Source organism: Phoenix dactylifera, chromosome 3 (assembly GCF_009389715.1).
Source record: "Phoenix dactylifera cultivar Barhee BC4 chromosome 3, palm_55x_up_171113_PBpolish2nd_filt_p, whole genome shotgun sequence".
Lineage (NCBI taxonomy): Eukaryota > Viridiplantae > Streptophyta > Magnoliopsida > Arecales > Arecaceae > Phoenix > Phoenix dactylifera.
This window is the reverse complement of record NC_052394.1, coordinates 13,239,539-13,257,109: the sequence shown is the minus strand read 5'-3', so window position 1 is coordinate 13,257,109 and position 17,571 is coordinate 13,239,539. Positions and strand designations below refer to the sequence as shown.

Sequence of the window (17,571 nt, the reverse complement as noted above, 5' to 3'; positions counted from 1 at the left end):
TTTACCATACTCATGCGTCATGTAATTCTATATGATTGCAAATGATAAAATATATCTAATCCTATCTGGTCACTCACTATTGTGCGAAATATAGACTATTAATAATTCAAACTTTGATCTATTCCCTTAAAAAGATAACATGCAAACTCCTCTTGAATATGGTATTCTTAGAGCTCGTTTGACATTATTTTTATTTCTTTTTATTTTTTAAAAAAAAATACAGAAACTAAGATAAAAAAAAGTTTGGAATCAAATATGTAGTACTTACAGGAAGAAGTATTTAGTTATTGGGGGAACAACCAATATATTTCTAATGCCAAATCAAAGATCAACTATGGCAGAAACAAAGTATGCTTCTTTGTTGTCAAGGTTATACCTCTGAATAGTCATCTAGTCCCGGAAAGGGGTAGAAGAGTGAGACTTATTATGGATACCCAATGCATTACTACTTGATTGAAAAATACCAGGAACCATGTGCAACGAATGTTTTTGTTTCTGTCAGGATAAGTATAAGTCCAAATTATTTGACATAATAATTATAAGTTGAAGCAAAGGTGTTATCCATATATATTGATATGCATGTTCCATAAGAAAACAAATAAATTGAGATTTTTTATAATTAATAATTATTTCCGGTTCACTGATTCTTATCTTTTTTGAAAAGTATAATAAATAATAAGAAAATAACAAAAGTAAGACATTCTTACTTATAATATTTTTCAAAAATAAAAAACTCATATTTTTTACCACTGCTACCACCACTTGTACCTCCACCACCAGTATCATTGTTGTCACTATCACTCCATCATATATCCACGACATCTTTGTCACATCATTGATGCCCTCGCCATAACCATTGCCACTAGCTACCACCAATGCCACCAGTCTCTATTACACCATCACTGTCATCATCGCCATATTATTATACTACTAATATACCTTCCAACGACACCATCATTATATCTACTGCCTCTACTATAACTACCACCATATATGTCCATCACCATAAACATGTTTATTTTAAAATATAATTAATTATTTATCAAAAAGAAAATAGAAATAATTTTTTATTTTTTATTTTTAAAAATAAATTAAAAAAGTGATGCTAAACAACAACCTTACAAGCAGCAGCATTCAGGTGTTATTAACCGTCGCCCATTAACGATAATTGCTCCGTTCATTGGAATGTCTTAGTCGAAGATCTTGGTACAAATCTCCAAAGAATTTGTCACCTATATTAGCTGACACATGATAGAGAGTAGTGTTAAATTGAGAGAATGCATACTTCTCTTGATGCACTCCATTTTATCTTTACTAGTTACCACATAGGTACGTCTTTTAGGAATATGGATTGATTCCTCTTGCATTTTCTTATAGAAGTATGTATCATATGATGGAAAACATTTGGGATACAGATGGTGCATTATGACTATTATCGCAAGAGACATGGAGGATGCTAACTAGCTCAATTAGTAAAGATGGATGATGATACTAGTAACCATGTTCGAATCCCACCCTTCGATTTCTAGTCCTAGAAAAAGAAGAGATTAACAGAAAAGAATAAAAGAAGGGATGAATGAATGAATGGATGAATGAAAGAAGAGTAGCTGCTTTGAGTTGCCCTATCCTATTTTACATATTTTGGTATTTCTCACAGTCATGCATTAACCTATTTATGCCTACAAAAGCAAGTAATATGCATTGCAAGCCAAATAGGTGTGGAAAGTTACTCCCTGAATTGTTCCATTCTCTCAGTAAAAAAAAAAAAGAAGAAAGTTTACCTTGTTGTACCTATGAAAGTAGCCGAGTAAATTACTTGCAATATGTAATTTGAGCTACCAAGCAAGATCAATTGCTGCTACGAACCTTAGCTTTCTTATACTACTATCAAGCAGTCCTAAACATATGAAACAGAACCAATTTTTTAACACAAAATAAGGCCATCGGTTTCTCTCCAATATATTGCTTTTCCCATGGATTTTCTCCTCTCTCCCCTTTTGTAAGTCATCAGGCCACGAGTCGATGGTCATGTTTGTATTGGACATACGATGGAGTGTCATGTGAGCATTTCCACTATATAATAGATTGAACCAATAGGAGAGAAAAAAGCCATCCCCTCTAAAAAAACTCTTCAAAATTATTGGCAAAGAAAACAACACCATAAGATTGAAAGTTTGTATTCTTAGATGCATTTCTTTAGTGGGTGATATCGTATCTTCTTAGCTACTCAAGCGTCTCTGAGAGACAGGGTTAGTAGCTCGTTCGTAGATATAAAAAAGATAAAGGAGAGAGAAAACCAAACCCCCTCCAAAATTCTCCAAATTATAAGAGAAAACAAAAGGAAAATTGAGAGCAAGCTTGGCTGCATGTAACTGGTCTTTATCATGCTCAAAAACATACAAGATATGACTCGATTCATAGAGATGCACAAAAAGAAGGTGTTGCATGAGGCAAGCCATGTGGACATACATAAGTTCGAGTCTAGAGTTGAAATCGAATCGGATGCTAGCATATCCATATCTATATTTGCTTGGTTTGACGAATACAGATACGGATACGGATGTTAGTCAGATGAAAAAATTTGTATCTATATTTGTTTTAATGGATATAGGTACAAATTGAATATTAAAAATATGAATATAAATATGGATATAAATTGGATAGTTAAACTTTACGAACAAATAATCAAAAATATTATTAAGTGAATGATAAATCAAGTTAATAGCACGTTAATGCGGTCATTTATTTTCTTAAAATTTCATGATTGTCATATAAAATTAAATAAAATTATAAATGAAGTCAAATATTCGGATATGAATCGAATAGTTGTTTGTCCATATCTTTTTTTTTTGTGACAGATATAGATGTGGATACTGAATACTGATATTAGTTGGATGCTCAAATTTCTATCCATATCGGAATAGATTCAGATCTAAAAATGGATCTAGACAGATATTATGTGATCCACTTTTGCCCCTACTCAAGTAAGTCCACTGAACACAATTTAACATGCTCATATTGTTATGCAAGCCATGTGGACCATACATGGATAAGATCAAACGGCCAGGGTGAATTGCAGTTCCTCAGCTAGCTCATGTGAGGCACATTGTATGGTGGCATTGGATCCATTCCGCCCATGCATCATAGACGCATGCAAAATGTAGAGAACTGCAAGCTGAATAGCGTCCTCCTTTTAATTTGCATTGCCATTTGGTGACCCAAACAAGGAGTCCTCTCCATTTTGTCCTATGCAAACTGCCTTTCTTTGTATCAACTCAGAACATATAAAGACAAATTAATCTTGACAAATTCCCATCATAATACCGCATGACCTACCTCCATGTTGGGAATGAAAAGCCTTGCAGATCACTTTGGAGGGTAAAAGTTCACTCAAGGCTAGGAAGTTGCAGGCAGTGATTGTTAAGTTGTAATGTTGCATGCATCAAAGAACTTGTCATTAATCTACACATCAAGATTAAAATGATTTTGGTCAGCCACCCAGCATTGGTTAGTGGAATTTCCCATGAGCTTGGGGGGATGTTTAAAATTAAAACATAAACCATACAGGATCCAAAATCTGCCATATGACCTGAGCATCAAAGAAACTGATTTGCATGATTGACACAGATTCCACCAATGATATTAGCAAAAGCTTTAAAACTCTTAATTCACTGGGCACTTTTAAGAAACAAAGGGAAAAATGCTGCAAAGTATTACTCTTTTGCTGCTCTTTGGTTCCCCTTGATTCATTTCAAGAGAGTACCAACATCTGATCGTAAAGAAATGGCTTTTGGGTTTCATGAAACAGACTGCTACATGCTGCAATGTAATATCCAAAAGCTTAGCTGAAATTCTCTCCTACCATCGGAAGTGGCGATGTATGAACTTATCCTTCCAAATTCGACAGATTGCTTGAATGAGGTGGTCTGATAAAAAGCCTTACACAATTTTGCAACAATACACTCAATATAGACAACGGGGAAGGAATGAATTTGAGAACAATATGTTCAAGGAAACAAACAAGAGGCAAGATGGGAATCATAATGAAGCTGAATCTCTAAGTAGTACAAATAAATAAGAGCGAGCTAGAAAGTATCAGCCTTGCCTTTCCCAAGACGTGATCTGAACATTAAATTAAAAAAAAAAAAGGTTCATTTCAAGATAGTGGACAAGGGAGAAAAAACTCTTCAGCAGGCTCCTTCTTTTATGTCTGCTGCTTCACAGGTCCTCCAATTGGAACATCTAAAAGTAGAAGACAATGATTCAAGCAAGCACATGACTGAGACAAAAACAGGGGATGTGAATTATGCAGGAAAAGGAAGGTGGAGACCCTCCAGAATGAGAGGACTGTTCTATTATAAAGAGAGTAGGAAAGCGGTGGAAAAATAGTAAGCAAGCAATTGCAGATTGAAAGGCGAGCTTAAAAAGCAGAAAGAAATGACACATTAAAACCCAAGGCAATTGATATAAAAAATAGTTAATGATCAAGAAATAAAGTTTATGCAAGAATAAACTGATGCAAAGTAGGCAAGATCCTCATAAAAGAACTCTCAACCTATTCTTGGAGGTAATATGTAGGGACATACTAAATGTCAAGGCTGATGGAGACCCAAGGCAAGATTTTTTGGTGGAACTTCACAAATCCTGATAGAGGCAGAGACGAAGAATCCTATACTGTGAACAGAAGATATAGAAATGATAGTTTGCTGCTAAAGTTCAGGAAACACAACAATGTTGGAGACCCTACAGATTATATAGCGTGCTACGGTGACACCTCCATTAGAAAATAACCTTGGAGATGAGTTTTTGGCATGCTCGAGGTCACTTTGTTCATCCAGTTCAAGGATTTCAATGTCATCCCGATACTTGTTCATGTCATCTCGATACATGTTAATGTCATCTCAGAACATAGTGATAAGGAATGGTGTGCAAAATCTCAACTCATAGCTGCGACCTTCAGACAAGGGTAATAAACGTGGATGGGATTTTCTTTGAGGGAAAAAAATGGAAGGACTAATTGGCCAAGGCCCCTCTAGGAAATCAATGCTGGCTGACTACTTTAATCAAGATTTTGGCTGACTGCTTTGGCATTATGACCAGTTAAGTCCATTAAAGGGATCAATAGCCCGCTGTAAGAGCAGATTATTAAAAGAAAAGCCTGCAGGCCTTATCCTTTCTATTTCATCTCTCTTCTTATAGTATGCACTCTGATCTTTTATTTTTCCTTCTTTTATTCTGTCCTATTTCCATTTTCCTTTTACAAATCTCTGCTGTTGCATAGCCTGCTGCAAGAGCAGATTATTAAAAGAAAAGGTTGCAGGCCTCATCCTTCATCTATTTCTTTTCTCTTTGTATCATGTTTCCTTTTCTTTTTCCTCCTTTTTCTCTTATTCTCTTTTGCTTCTACAAATCCTTGCTATTACACAGCAGATGTGATCTGATCAGAAGGAAGAAAGTAATTCCTTCAACTAACTTAACTCGAATATATTAAAGAAATTTAGAAAAAATAAAAAATTATCAACAATAGGGTCTAGATCCCCTTTTCTTTCATTAATAAATAACAAACTGAGTTACATAGCTTCTATTTATTCTAATGAAGTCCGCCCTTGCACAATTTGTGTAGGATTTCTTTTCTAATTAAAAAATGATACAGTTTTTCCAAAATAGATATGACTAGTGAAAATAATTATAAAAAAGCTAAAATTCTATAGGAGGTAGATCTCGACTTCTACATCGATTTTATCTTTGGCTATTTCATCTAATTGTTCCAAGATTGAGAGATATGTCCAATTAAATTCTTTTCTGAAAAGAAAACTTTTGCATTGACCAGCCCATTTTGGAGCCCAAAAGATGGAATATGATCCTGATTGCTCGATGCACTGCAACCTTAGGAGGTAGCACCATATCGTAGAGCTTGAATTATTACCCAAATTCAAAGAAAAAACAGCACCTTAAATGAACATCATATGGCAAGTTAGGGCCTCTAGAAGTTTCATGTACAAGGTAGCTTTCCAATATGGCGGATCTTGCCCCTAGACCTTATGTACTTCTTCTTGTATTAGCCAAAGTGGTCCACATCGAGTTTAGGGTTCCTCTGGATCAAGATGTCTTCAGATCATGTTAGATATGAACTCCTCCATACAATTAGTTCATTAAGAGGAGCAGCAACCAGCTATAAAGTTCAGAGTTAATCAGATCTGAACACTAGTCTGCAGCAAACTCATATTTATAGATTTCAATGGGGCAACATTGCCAATTTGGTAAGGTTCATTCAGGTATAAAAATGAATCAACTCCATCCTGGTCCGGGTGAGTTTTGGTTAGCATAAGCAGATGCCCATGAGTTGATTGTAATGTATCCATAAATCAACTGAACAATTTCTATATCAAGAGAAATGGGCTTGAAGGACCCAGAAAAGTTTCAACCAGAAATATTTTTGCTATCCAAAGGAGATTGAAAAGTGCATATCCAGATTAAAGATGGAAGCAAAGTCATTGCTCAGCCTTATGAAAATAACAAGTTGAAATTCACAAGGATGAACTACTAAGAATTGTGCCTGATAGGAATTCATACTTAATGCTTAAGGGGACAAAAAAAAACCAAGGTATTTTTCATATGAGTGCATTTACTAGGAGGAATTACAAATGTAAAATCAAAAAGGTACATAATCAGCAAAATGGCTGGATGACAGATCTAGGTTGTGTAATTAAAGAAACATAATTAAAAGTACATATCTGGATTAAAGATGAAAGAAGAGCCATTGCTTGGCCGTGAAGGAAACAGTTCTTAAGTTCCATAAAAATGATTAACTAACAGCTTGCAACTATTGCGAACCCATGTTTGTTGTCTATGTGGACCGAAACTCCAAACATTTTCATATGAATACTTTAAATAGGAAAATTTGCAAACGTAAAATCAGAAAGGGACATAATTTTAGAAAAATGGGTGAATTATAGATTTGTTTAATTAAGTAATTACTGAAGAAATGATTCATAGAATTCAAGGAGAGATGAATCAATCATTTTTGTTGGCTTTTCTTTATTCCAACATTCTACTACAGAGAAAGAGACCATATAATTGGTATTCTTGAAGAAAACATAATAAAAGAAGTGGTGTATCAGATGCCTAGAAGGAAAGCTCCCCAAAGTCATGCAATTCCTAGAAAACCTTCTGGAGCATAAGTAAGGTCTCATGCATAAGAATCCAATGCTACTTTTATCTCTGCATCCAAAGGTCAAGAACCCAAGTTCAGTCACTGGTTGCAGAATGATGAGTTTGTACAACAAAAGTTATAACATTATTATTACGTTTGTGACAAGTAGACTTGAAACATTTCTTCTAACATTGAAAGATTCTAGGACAATTTGCTTTCTTGAGGCAAAGGAACACTCAGAGAATACTATGCTTCCCCAAGAAATTATGGCACATTACATTGGACCAACCCAAGAAAGAGCTTCCTATTTTAGAAAGTTGATCTTGATAATGCTTATAAAAAATTGGATTGGAAGGTTTGCCTAGAAAATCAACCACATCATGTTTGAACTCTATTTTCTACAATATTCTGATTAATGGGTCAAAGAAGGCTCCAGCAAGGAGACCACAATTATTCCAATAATTGTTCATGCTAACAATGAAGTTTCCCTAGGTAAAGAAAAATTCGAGGAAGATAATTGCTTAGGTGAAGTAGAGTGTTTCCCTCCCAGGCAGTTCCAACTAATGATCTTTGGTGTTATACTGTATGATGTAGTGAACCCATATGGCATGGTTTTGTGCAGCAGCAGCAAAGTAAAATACAAAGCATAGAATGGGGTCACTCTTTTTCGATAAATCACCATGAATACACAGATTACATGTACAATAGGAGAGAAGTATATCTACTAGGAGACATCGAGGCCATGAAAGTACACAGCCTTCTAAGAATTATTATCCTTAGCCGCTTAAATCCACATGCCTATCTGGAGTTTTACATAGCTCCGAGTCTCAAGAAACCAAACGCTAGGAGATGATTTAAAAGATAAGCTTGTCTCACAACTTCTCTCTCTCTCTCTCTCACGCTTTTCTTTCTTGGATAAGGAAAGCTCTAGCCCTGCATCTTTCTCTTCCTTTTTCTCATGGCATGTGAATTGCTTAGGATATTGAACCTCCAGGACGCCTATAGACGGGGAGAGGCATTGGAGTTTTCATGCTACCCCATTGTCCTAATTGGACTTTGTCAAAAGAGAGGACAGTGATGGGGCATGGACGCCCTATCCATACCGCCCCTATATAGGGAGTCCGAGTTGGACTTCAACTTGGGAGCAAAGAGATTGCCAGCCTTTAGGGCTGCCCCCTTCTAGAAGGTGCATGTCTAGTACCTCTAGGAGGCGCCCTAGAAGGCAAGGGCACCGGCCCCAGGGGACACCCCCTTCTCTTTTAAATGATCCCTTTTTAGTGATACCATACTTGACAAGGCAGCGCCCAACTTCCCTTATTGGCCATGCCCACTTGGATCCCATCAAAGTGAACTAGGGTTGACCTAGGTCCAATCTTCTTTAACCCGACCTAGCCTAATCCTCATTATTTCTCTAGCCCAATCGCTTCTCTAATTAAATCTGAAGTTTTTTGATCCAATCTATGAGAGAATAATCACCTGCAATCTTATTCCAATTGACCTAGAGACAGATGGCATATGCTAGATGCATTATATGCATTACTGGGATAGGTTAACTCAGGTTCCCACTCATCAAAGAACTGCCTCTTTAAGTCCACTTAGTCACACATTAACTATATTGTCCCGCATTGGATATGGAGCCCATATCACATTATTGAACCTCTTGGTAAGTAGGATAAAATCAATTGGTCTGCCTTTTCCTACACAGGCTACATTGTGTAATTCAACTCCTTGTTATTCCTTTGTCCTTGTAATGACTATTGAGTATAGCATTGTGAGACCGTTAGCTATATGGTTGCATGATCTATTAGAATGTTGGATCATGTCAAATATTCTTTAATAAAAACTATTCATGTGAATCCCTTTTGAAAATAATTAATTATTAATTATAATAATTTGTAAAATATTTATTTTCAAAAATTTTTAAGTTACCGTCTGGTTGGGTCTAATATGTGTGACCACATCTCCATTCTAATATAGACACTATGCCATTATGATGATTTTTATGTTGGATAGTCTGACCCTCACTCGTGTCAGAATCTAGTAAACCTTCATGCTCTGTCTCAAAAACGAAATTTAGGATATCATGGTCGCTACATAGAATTGGCTATAAATTTACTGACCTTAAAGTACTACAAGTTATCTTATCCCTCAAGTCAAGGAATCATTTATAATCTCCTAGTTCAAACCTTCACCTAACAATCCTTTGTAAGGTAGATTCAGTGTTGGTTGTTTAGTTTGATAATACACCTAGGTGTCAGTACAATGTCTCACATACATAAAGGAGGAACTTCATGAAGTCATTGTCCATCTCAAAAGTCTTATGAGTGCGATACCTAGCCTCACCCATAGATGTGAACAAATTTCAAGTACTAAGAAATGTCTAATCCTTCCTGTGAAAACACTCCATCCACTTGGGTAAACCCTAGAGCACTTGAAAAAAAATTTCTAACTCTATGGCCGATGTATGATATCTACCTTATACTATATATGACTGTTTATGAATAGGAAACAACCTTGATTTCTTGACTATTCTTTGCTTTCAATATGCAAATGGCTTTTAGGGCCTATCCTACTTCCAACATATACATGTAGAATTATTCTTTTATTCATCAGAGAAACCACTATGACTACTAGAACTCTAAAAAGAGTAGTGGATAACTTCTCTAAGAGTCAATGGACATGATATGAACATGCAGAAATCAAGTATCAAGATACCATCTTCAGTACATCACTAGCACTAGTGCCTTATCAAGACAATCTTTAATGATTGAAAAGAGACCAAAAGTAGCAGATCCCAGTCAAGTTTTGAAAACATTAAAATTTGAATAGCTGGATGGAAAGGACTACCGATCTTATATCAGTAAGGCAACCTTAGTAAAAGCAATCTGTGGGCCAAGAAAGAGGGTAAGAGAGGACTTCAGTTAATCGCATGGACAAAACTTGTAGATCCATAAAGAAGAGCTTGGATTTAAAACTTCGTGAGTCAAGCATACAACCTTAAGATCTACATATAGAAACAGGGTAGTGACAAATCAAGTAGCAACATAGGGATGTGTTTGCAACGTCATGGAACCACCAATAAAAGTTGAAGAAGATAATAGTCTGTACTAAAGCTAGGCAATTTCAAATGATTTGGCAGGAACTTCATATAAGAAGCTACGGAGTCAAGGCAAGAGCAGTCTCGCTGCAATATAAATAAATAAATTAGGAATAGCAAGGATTTGTAATAGCAAGTCCCTCCTAAGATACAAGTAAAAAATTGTTCACGGAAGTCTTCCCGTGCTTGGCATGTAAAACAAGAGACTTAGGATGGCTCATATCCCATGTCCTTTAATGGTTGGTAAATAAAAACAGCAGCACCTATAAATTTTTTTATTGTTCCTATGCTTTTTCTGATTTGGCCAGATATTAACAAAGTTACTGAAAAAAAATTCAAAAAACAACTTGTTGTCACCTTAATAAAGATAAAGATTTATGAGAACAATGAAAGGGATTTTAACAGTGTAGTCCTTGTATGTGCCCCTCAATGTCCTCACTTTTTTACTTCCTCTGCCTCTCTTGTTAATGATTCCCTATCCAACTCAGCCATCCATACAAACCAAGTAGATCTGCTCCCAGGTCCCAGCCACTATTTTGAAAACTGGAATTGGCTAAACTATGGAGGGCTAGGGAATTGACCAAACATAAGTGGTCGATCAGGCAGCAACATTATCAAGAAAAGAAGAGAAAAGGTAATGGCGAGATGAGGGAATTAACACCATTTGCCCGAGTAGCATGACTGCAATGTCAAAATACATAATAGTAAAAAGACAGATCTAAGTAAATCTCTCCAAACACTTTCTCCTTTCTCAGCCTCTACTCTCAGCCCTACTCACCATACAAAGAAGGTGACACAAGTTCACTAGCTGGGCATCAAACAACCTTAAGAAAACCAAAGAAGATAATAGTCATTTTTGCCAGTTTTAGTTAGAAAAGATTCAATACATTCTATAGATGATCAATGTTCTTGTAAGAAAAAGATTTTTGTCATTGAAGATTGACTTAGTGGAATGAAGCAGCAAGTGCCTCCTCTATATAGTATGTAGTCTAGTTGGGTGAAAAGGAAGCAGATAAAGAGTGGAAATTTTCGAAATTAATGAATTCTACAGTGACAATACTGCTGTAATGCAAAGACAAGCTGTAATCCTTTATTTGGAAAGGGCACAATTCTTATGCAACCAGATAATTACAACAAGAACTCCTACAAGAGCTGCAAATGGTAAGTATTAGGGGCAAATGATAAGTATTAGATCCAATGATTCCATATAGTGAAATGCAAAGGAATCAGAGACAATGCAAACTATCATGATGGAAATTCTTATTTGTCAGCAGAACTTGAAAATCCATAATACATAAATAAAGCATGAAGAAAATCAGTATAGGAACAAAACTGCTAGAGCATAGGAGCAGAAGATTAAATCAAATCCTCTCTTCAATTTATTTCATAACAACATGCCAACATAATAACTAGTGCAAATTACTAGCATGATACTGCTGCTTCTGAAAGATGAAGATTTCAACTTAGACAGATTTCTAGACCGTTCCCTCCAACTTCAGCTTTCAAGCATTGAAATCCGCATGACTCAAGCTCAGCAATGACTTTATCCACAATCGTTCTAGATAGTACTGATCCATGTGTCAAGGTACCATTTGATAAAGGGAAAAGGACAGAAAACTTAATCAACTACACATATCTCTACAACAACAAAAACTACACCCCACACATAGGGTCAGGTTAAATTTATACTTGGTGTAACTTTTATAGAGTTACACCTTTTCTTTTTTTGAATTGGACAATGGAGCCCCATATCGAAGATCTAGGTTGTTAAATGTGATCTACTACTTCTAGACTGCTTATACACCAAAAATCATATGATTTGAAGACTCCTAACCCATGCATCAAGTGGTCAAAAAACAAGTATCGTTTTACGTTATTTAAACTATCCAATTTTTGATCATTGATACATAGGCTAAGGGTCTCCAACACATTACTTTTAGTGTGTAAGCTATTTACATGAAGTACATCACATCCAATAGCTCGGATCATTAGTGTGAGACCACCATCCTCCAATTCCAATAAAAGGTTTAACTTTATAAAAATTACACCAGATGTAACTTTAACCTGACCTATAATATACATATTGTGTTTATGATTCAATGTGCATAGCTAATGATCAATAACATAAGATAATAGCCAATGCCATACATGTTTCAAAACAATGTCCTAAAAAGTTAGCCATTATGGAATAACATCAGGCAATTAACTATGATAATTTATGGGCAATTGTTCAAGCTACGCCTATATATGTATAGAAAAAATAGAAGACAAAGCGTACAAAAGAAAGAAAGTAGAGGGTGAGAACTTCTCAGTGACATAAGTGTTTCTTTCCAAATGACAACTCTTGGAGGCTTTAGCACCAATTTTGCAAGTCCTGCATATACAAGTTTATCTATAGGGCCATTGAATTATTAGAAGATGTTGTTTACTAATCAATACCTCAATATCCCCAAGAGTGAATGCATCTCCAAGTATCCAAAATATCTCTAACGGAAGGCATCTATTTTGAGTATTATATTGCCATTTAAGGATACAGTAAATGAAGGTATCAAATTATTCACAGTTATGAACCTCGTTTAAGCCTTTCTAAATGTTTTCCAACTCAACCCCAATGTCCTCATTATCTAGTTCCTAACAAGAAAACCTAGTAATTCAGCTAATTGTCATCTCTAAACTAGGAGAGACCAATGAAACTCAAATTCCAGCAATTAAGAAGCTTTGCCAGTCTAAGGGATTGAAAATACTTATGAATAGAACAAACAACCCCAATTTGTCCAGTATGTCTGTAGCAGCATCAGTTTCAACCTCAGCTAAAGAGACAAGGAGGAAACAGCCCTCATACATTACTTTAAGCTGCCCCTCATACATTACTTTAAGCTGCAAACTTGATCCTATATATAGCATTAGCTTTTTAGGCCAATGTATGATGATGTCTAAATATGGACAGACACCAGGTTATTCTGCAATGCCCAAAATGTTTTATCTCTTTCCTTGCAGATGTGCCAGAACAGAAATGAAAAAACCAGGTTGCATCATCAGTAATTGTTGCCATCTCCTTTTGCTTCATCACTCTTTCACACAACTTCACAGCATGTCTTACAAGTTTAATTCCATGACTGACATAAACTCAGTTTTCTTTGTCAATCTTAGAGATGATAGAGAATACTTCTCAATATTTCCTTCAGTGAGCTTCTTAACCAAATTACCATTTTGTTCTTACGAAATTCCAATGTTGGGTTTGAACTCCTACTCGACATCAATATATATTCTGCCAATGGACGTAAAAAATCAACTAGTTGTTATGTCAGCTCTTTAATCTGATAATATACCACTCAACACATAATTAAAAGTTTCAAACAGTCATTTCTTGATCAAAAACTAGGAAGCAGAAAATCTTTGCCAGTCATAACACTACATTAGTAGTGGTCTAGTTTCTTGCGTTTCATGGGACTTAAGTGTGCTTAGGGAAAGTAATCTTGAAAGTTGACACTGTCTTCAATAAAGAAACAGAAAAAATTACTTGTAAAAAAGATTAATTTAAGTAAAGCTTGGACTTAGAACCTTCTATTGAACTATTGAATGCAAGGTTCGCCGTCTCGATACCGGCCTCCGTACCGGTGCCATGCTAGAATAGTATCGGTACGGTACGGTATGGAGTTTTTTTTAGCATACCAAGTATCGGTACGCCATCCATACTGAGTATTAGTACACCATCCGTACTGAGTATTAGTACACCATCCGTACTGAGTACCGGTACGGTATGCCCTATATTGCCCGATTTGGGCCGGTATGGCATATCATGATTGAACGTATGATGTCTCCGAGGGCTTCAAAAGAAGCCAAGTGGATAGGTTATGATGGTTATATAATTCATACACAGAGCATGCTGAGTCCCAAAAACAATATTTGATAATATACTTAGGGAAACAAGACAGAGAATACAAAGTCAGATCTGTCGATGAACAACAAAAGCACCAGATAAATTCCTTTCACAAAATCAACTCCTCTCAATGATAAATAGAAAACACATGCTAAACTAAAATATAGTGTTTTCAGTAAATTATTCAAGTAAATTAACAGTTCAAAATTCAACTAAAATGTAAATTTAGGAAGTGAATGCCATCATTCAGATTCAGATATGCGGCAAGGCAAGCATATATATTTAAAAGCTAAAGAGTGGTCAACGTAAAATAGAATAAGAAAGGATACATGTGGGTAGCAAAGTCAAAACACAACCTCCACCACCAGCTCCAGTAAGCTTGGATGCTAACTTATACTTTAGTGTTGTTCGAAGCACAGTTTCTATGGAAGCATGGCTGACCCCCATGCACTGTAGTAAACCTTGGTTCATTTCCATTAGCTCTTCTATCCTCTCTTCCTTTGAGGTGACAGATACGTCATCTGGAGCAGGTGACTCTATGATGGTTGCGAGCTCCTTACTAATAGAATCAACTGCTGTAAACACAGCAGCCATAGCATCCGAATGCCTCAAGGTTCTTTCAGATACACCCGCAACCAAAGCTTTTGTATTCCTTCCAACCTTTGTATTAGTGATGAGCATTCTAAGAGGTCCAGTAGATTTGATGTGAGTCAACTCGCCCAATCTGAACTTGATCATTTTACCTGTTACATATGCATCCACACTTAACTTGACACAGTAGGCTTCCTTAACATATAACATGCGATGTGTGCAGCATTGAAAGTTCATGAAAATGAAGAGGGGGTAACCAAAAAATAATAAAAGAAAAGAAAAAGAAAATATGCAGTTTATATCTATCCCATAATTCCAATAGCATTCAGAAATATGCTCATCTCTAAGGCTCACAATAGTCTAAAACAGAACACGTCAGAACAAAAACGAAATTAATACACGACCAAAAAATAAAAAGAATAGTTTATCAAAGTGCTTGATAACGTTACAAACCATAAGTGCTTACATTGTTGCCAAGACAGAATAAATTAGCCAAAAAGAACAATTTGATGTGTTTGATAATGTTACATACCGTAAGTGCTCACAGTGTTGTCAATTCCAGAAGGCTTCCCATGTAAAATCTTTTCACCTTCAAATGCCCATTTGTTCACCAGCTCAAGTTCACTCTCCTTTAGTGTAAACCACTCATTTTGCTGGTTGTCAATAGAGATGGCACCAGAGAGTGCCAGCAGAGCTGCTGAGAGAGAGACGCACAATGAGGCAGACGAACCCAAACCAGAGGCCATCGGAAGTTTCTGAGTGACAACCACTTTCCCAGGCTTAAAACTAGCAAAAAGAGGAACTCCAAAATTACGACACCCAAATTGAACCAGATACGGATCTCAGAAAAGAAAACACAGAGACATAAAAAGAATAAAGTGCTGTGTCCGCATAGATTAATACCCTTGGATTGAAGTGTAGAGATAGAGGAATGCCGAAACCCCTGAATATAGCCAAATTTTAGCTTCCGGAATGTTTGCTGCTCAACTAGGCTTGCTATCAATCTCGTACACTCCAACAAGCATGACCTCGGAGATGAAGGAACGGGGCTAATCTCTCCTCCAGGACCTCCTTTAACCTCGACAATGGCCAAGAAAACACCAAACTCAAATCTTTCAGCTCAAGTTCAACTTCCCGTCATCATTCTCTGAGAAAACAACAGAAACTAGCCACCTTCAGCATAAATTCAAACAAATCGAGCACCACTTGCTTCCAAAACCCTATAAAGATCGGAAAAGGGATAACCATGCACCCGCAAGACACGATCAGAAGAAATCACTGCTATATATTAGCCACAATAAACATATAACATAGGATACCAAAACCAGAAATCCAACACTCAAAAGAAGAGGAATCAAAGACCGATGCCAAGAAAGCAAAGAAGGAAGAGATATCAACGTTGAACAAAAAAAAAAAAAAAAAAATCAAATTACGACATATATAACAAGATATTATCGTCCATCTGCTTTTCTTCCATATGATCACTAAGTTCCTATCGAATTAGAGGATGGGGAAAGAAAGAGACCTGCAGAGGTGGGAGTGAGGCGAAGGAAGCGTAAGGTGTAGAGATCGATGGCGGCGGCGACGGCGGTGGATCCGTGGACGACGGCGTGCTCGCCGGAGAAATATGATCTTGCCGGGGGCTCGAGCTCGGACCTCCATTGGGCACACCCGCGATGGAAGCTCGCTCGCGGGCGCAACGGGGAACGAAGAAGCAGCGCTGTCGGCGACAAGCCACGGGATGGGAGGACAAGCGGCAAGGGGGCATCTAACAGGAGCTTCCAAATCTCTCGAACTTGCACGTGCGATGCATGTGCGGAATTGGTGGAACCTAATTGCACGTGCCATAAAACACCTTTTGTCTCCTTTTATCGGGAGCTGAGCGTAGATTATTTGGAAGTGCAGGCGATAATACTACATGCAATATTTTATTCTATCTCTATTAATACCGAGCAAGACAAACCTGTTTACTTGTCAGATCACATGTCCACAGTTAGATCATGAATTCATATAAAAAAACTTTATAAGAATGCAATAATAATTCATTCGTGATAAAGTTTTATATTGTATATTTCACAAATTACACAATATTCCATTTCATGGATTTGGTATCTAAGATTACGAAGGGTTTTAGTCCTCAGAGTTCAAAGTTACTGTTAAAATATTTTTAAAAAAATTAATTTTATTTTTCAGTTTCACCATATTTGGGACATCTCAGGAGTTATTAAATATTCATATATAGACTCTATACAAAAGATAATATAGACTGATATAAGATCATGTTAATACAAAATTAATATTCGTTAATACAAGTTGTTATGTGATCTCTAAAATTATTCCAACAAGATCATGCTAAGAAGAAAATAATACTGACCGATACAGAATCATACTAAAAAAAAAAATCAGCTGATATAAGTTGTTACGTAATTTTTAAAATTGTTACTGGAATTTGGACCCAGGGGCGACCACTGGCCCGGGAAGGGAGGAGCTCCGGTGAGAATCAGCGGGTGGGCGGTCTGGCGGCGCGTGACGTCCTCCGGGAGACCTGCAAGAAGCCGGTGGCCGGGGTTCTGACGTCGGCCCTCCGATGCTTAAGTCAGAGGGGGCAAGTGTATGAACGGGAGGAGTTGTGAATATCCCGAGTTTCAATCTCCCCGCCCCTTTTAAAATGGGAAAGTTTTCCTTTTATAAAGTGGGCTGGGGTTACCTGTGATGTGACAGGGCAAACGGTCCGTCGTAACGATTAGGCATGCAGTAGAAATTAATGCTCGATCGTGTGAATCAATGTTGTTGCCGTAGGAAATTAGGTCGAAGCTCTCAAGTCATCGCGGAGTCATGCCATCATTCGTA

The 17,571-nt window shown here is 36.7% G+C and overlaps 1 protein-coding gene across 1 annotated transcript; it reads right to left on the bottom strand.

The window, feature by feature from the left end:
* Nucleotides 1-11,480: 11,480 nt before the first annotated feature.
* On the bottom strand, nucleotides 11,481-16,486 carry LOC103708015 (mevalonate kinase). Its single transcript, XM_039124655.1, is given in 8 exon segments — nucleotides 11,481-11,818; nucleotides 14,460-14,873; nucleotides 15,254-15,507; nucleotides 15,625-15,700; nucleotides 15,703-15,774; nucleotides 15,777-15,866; nucleotides 16,247-16,346; nucleotides 16,348-16,486. Coding segments are annotated over 8 exon segments (1,152 nt in total). The 5' UTR covers nucleotides 16,384-16,486; the 3' UTR covers nucleotides 11,481-11,708.
* Nucleotides 16,487-17,571: the final 1,085 nt, after the last annotated feature.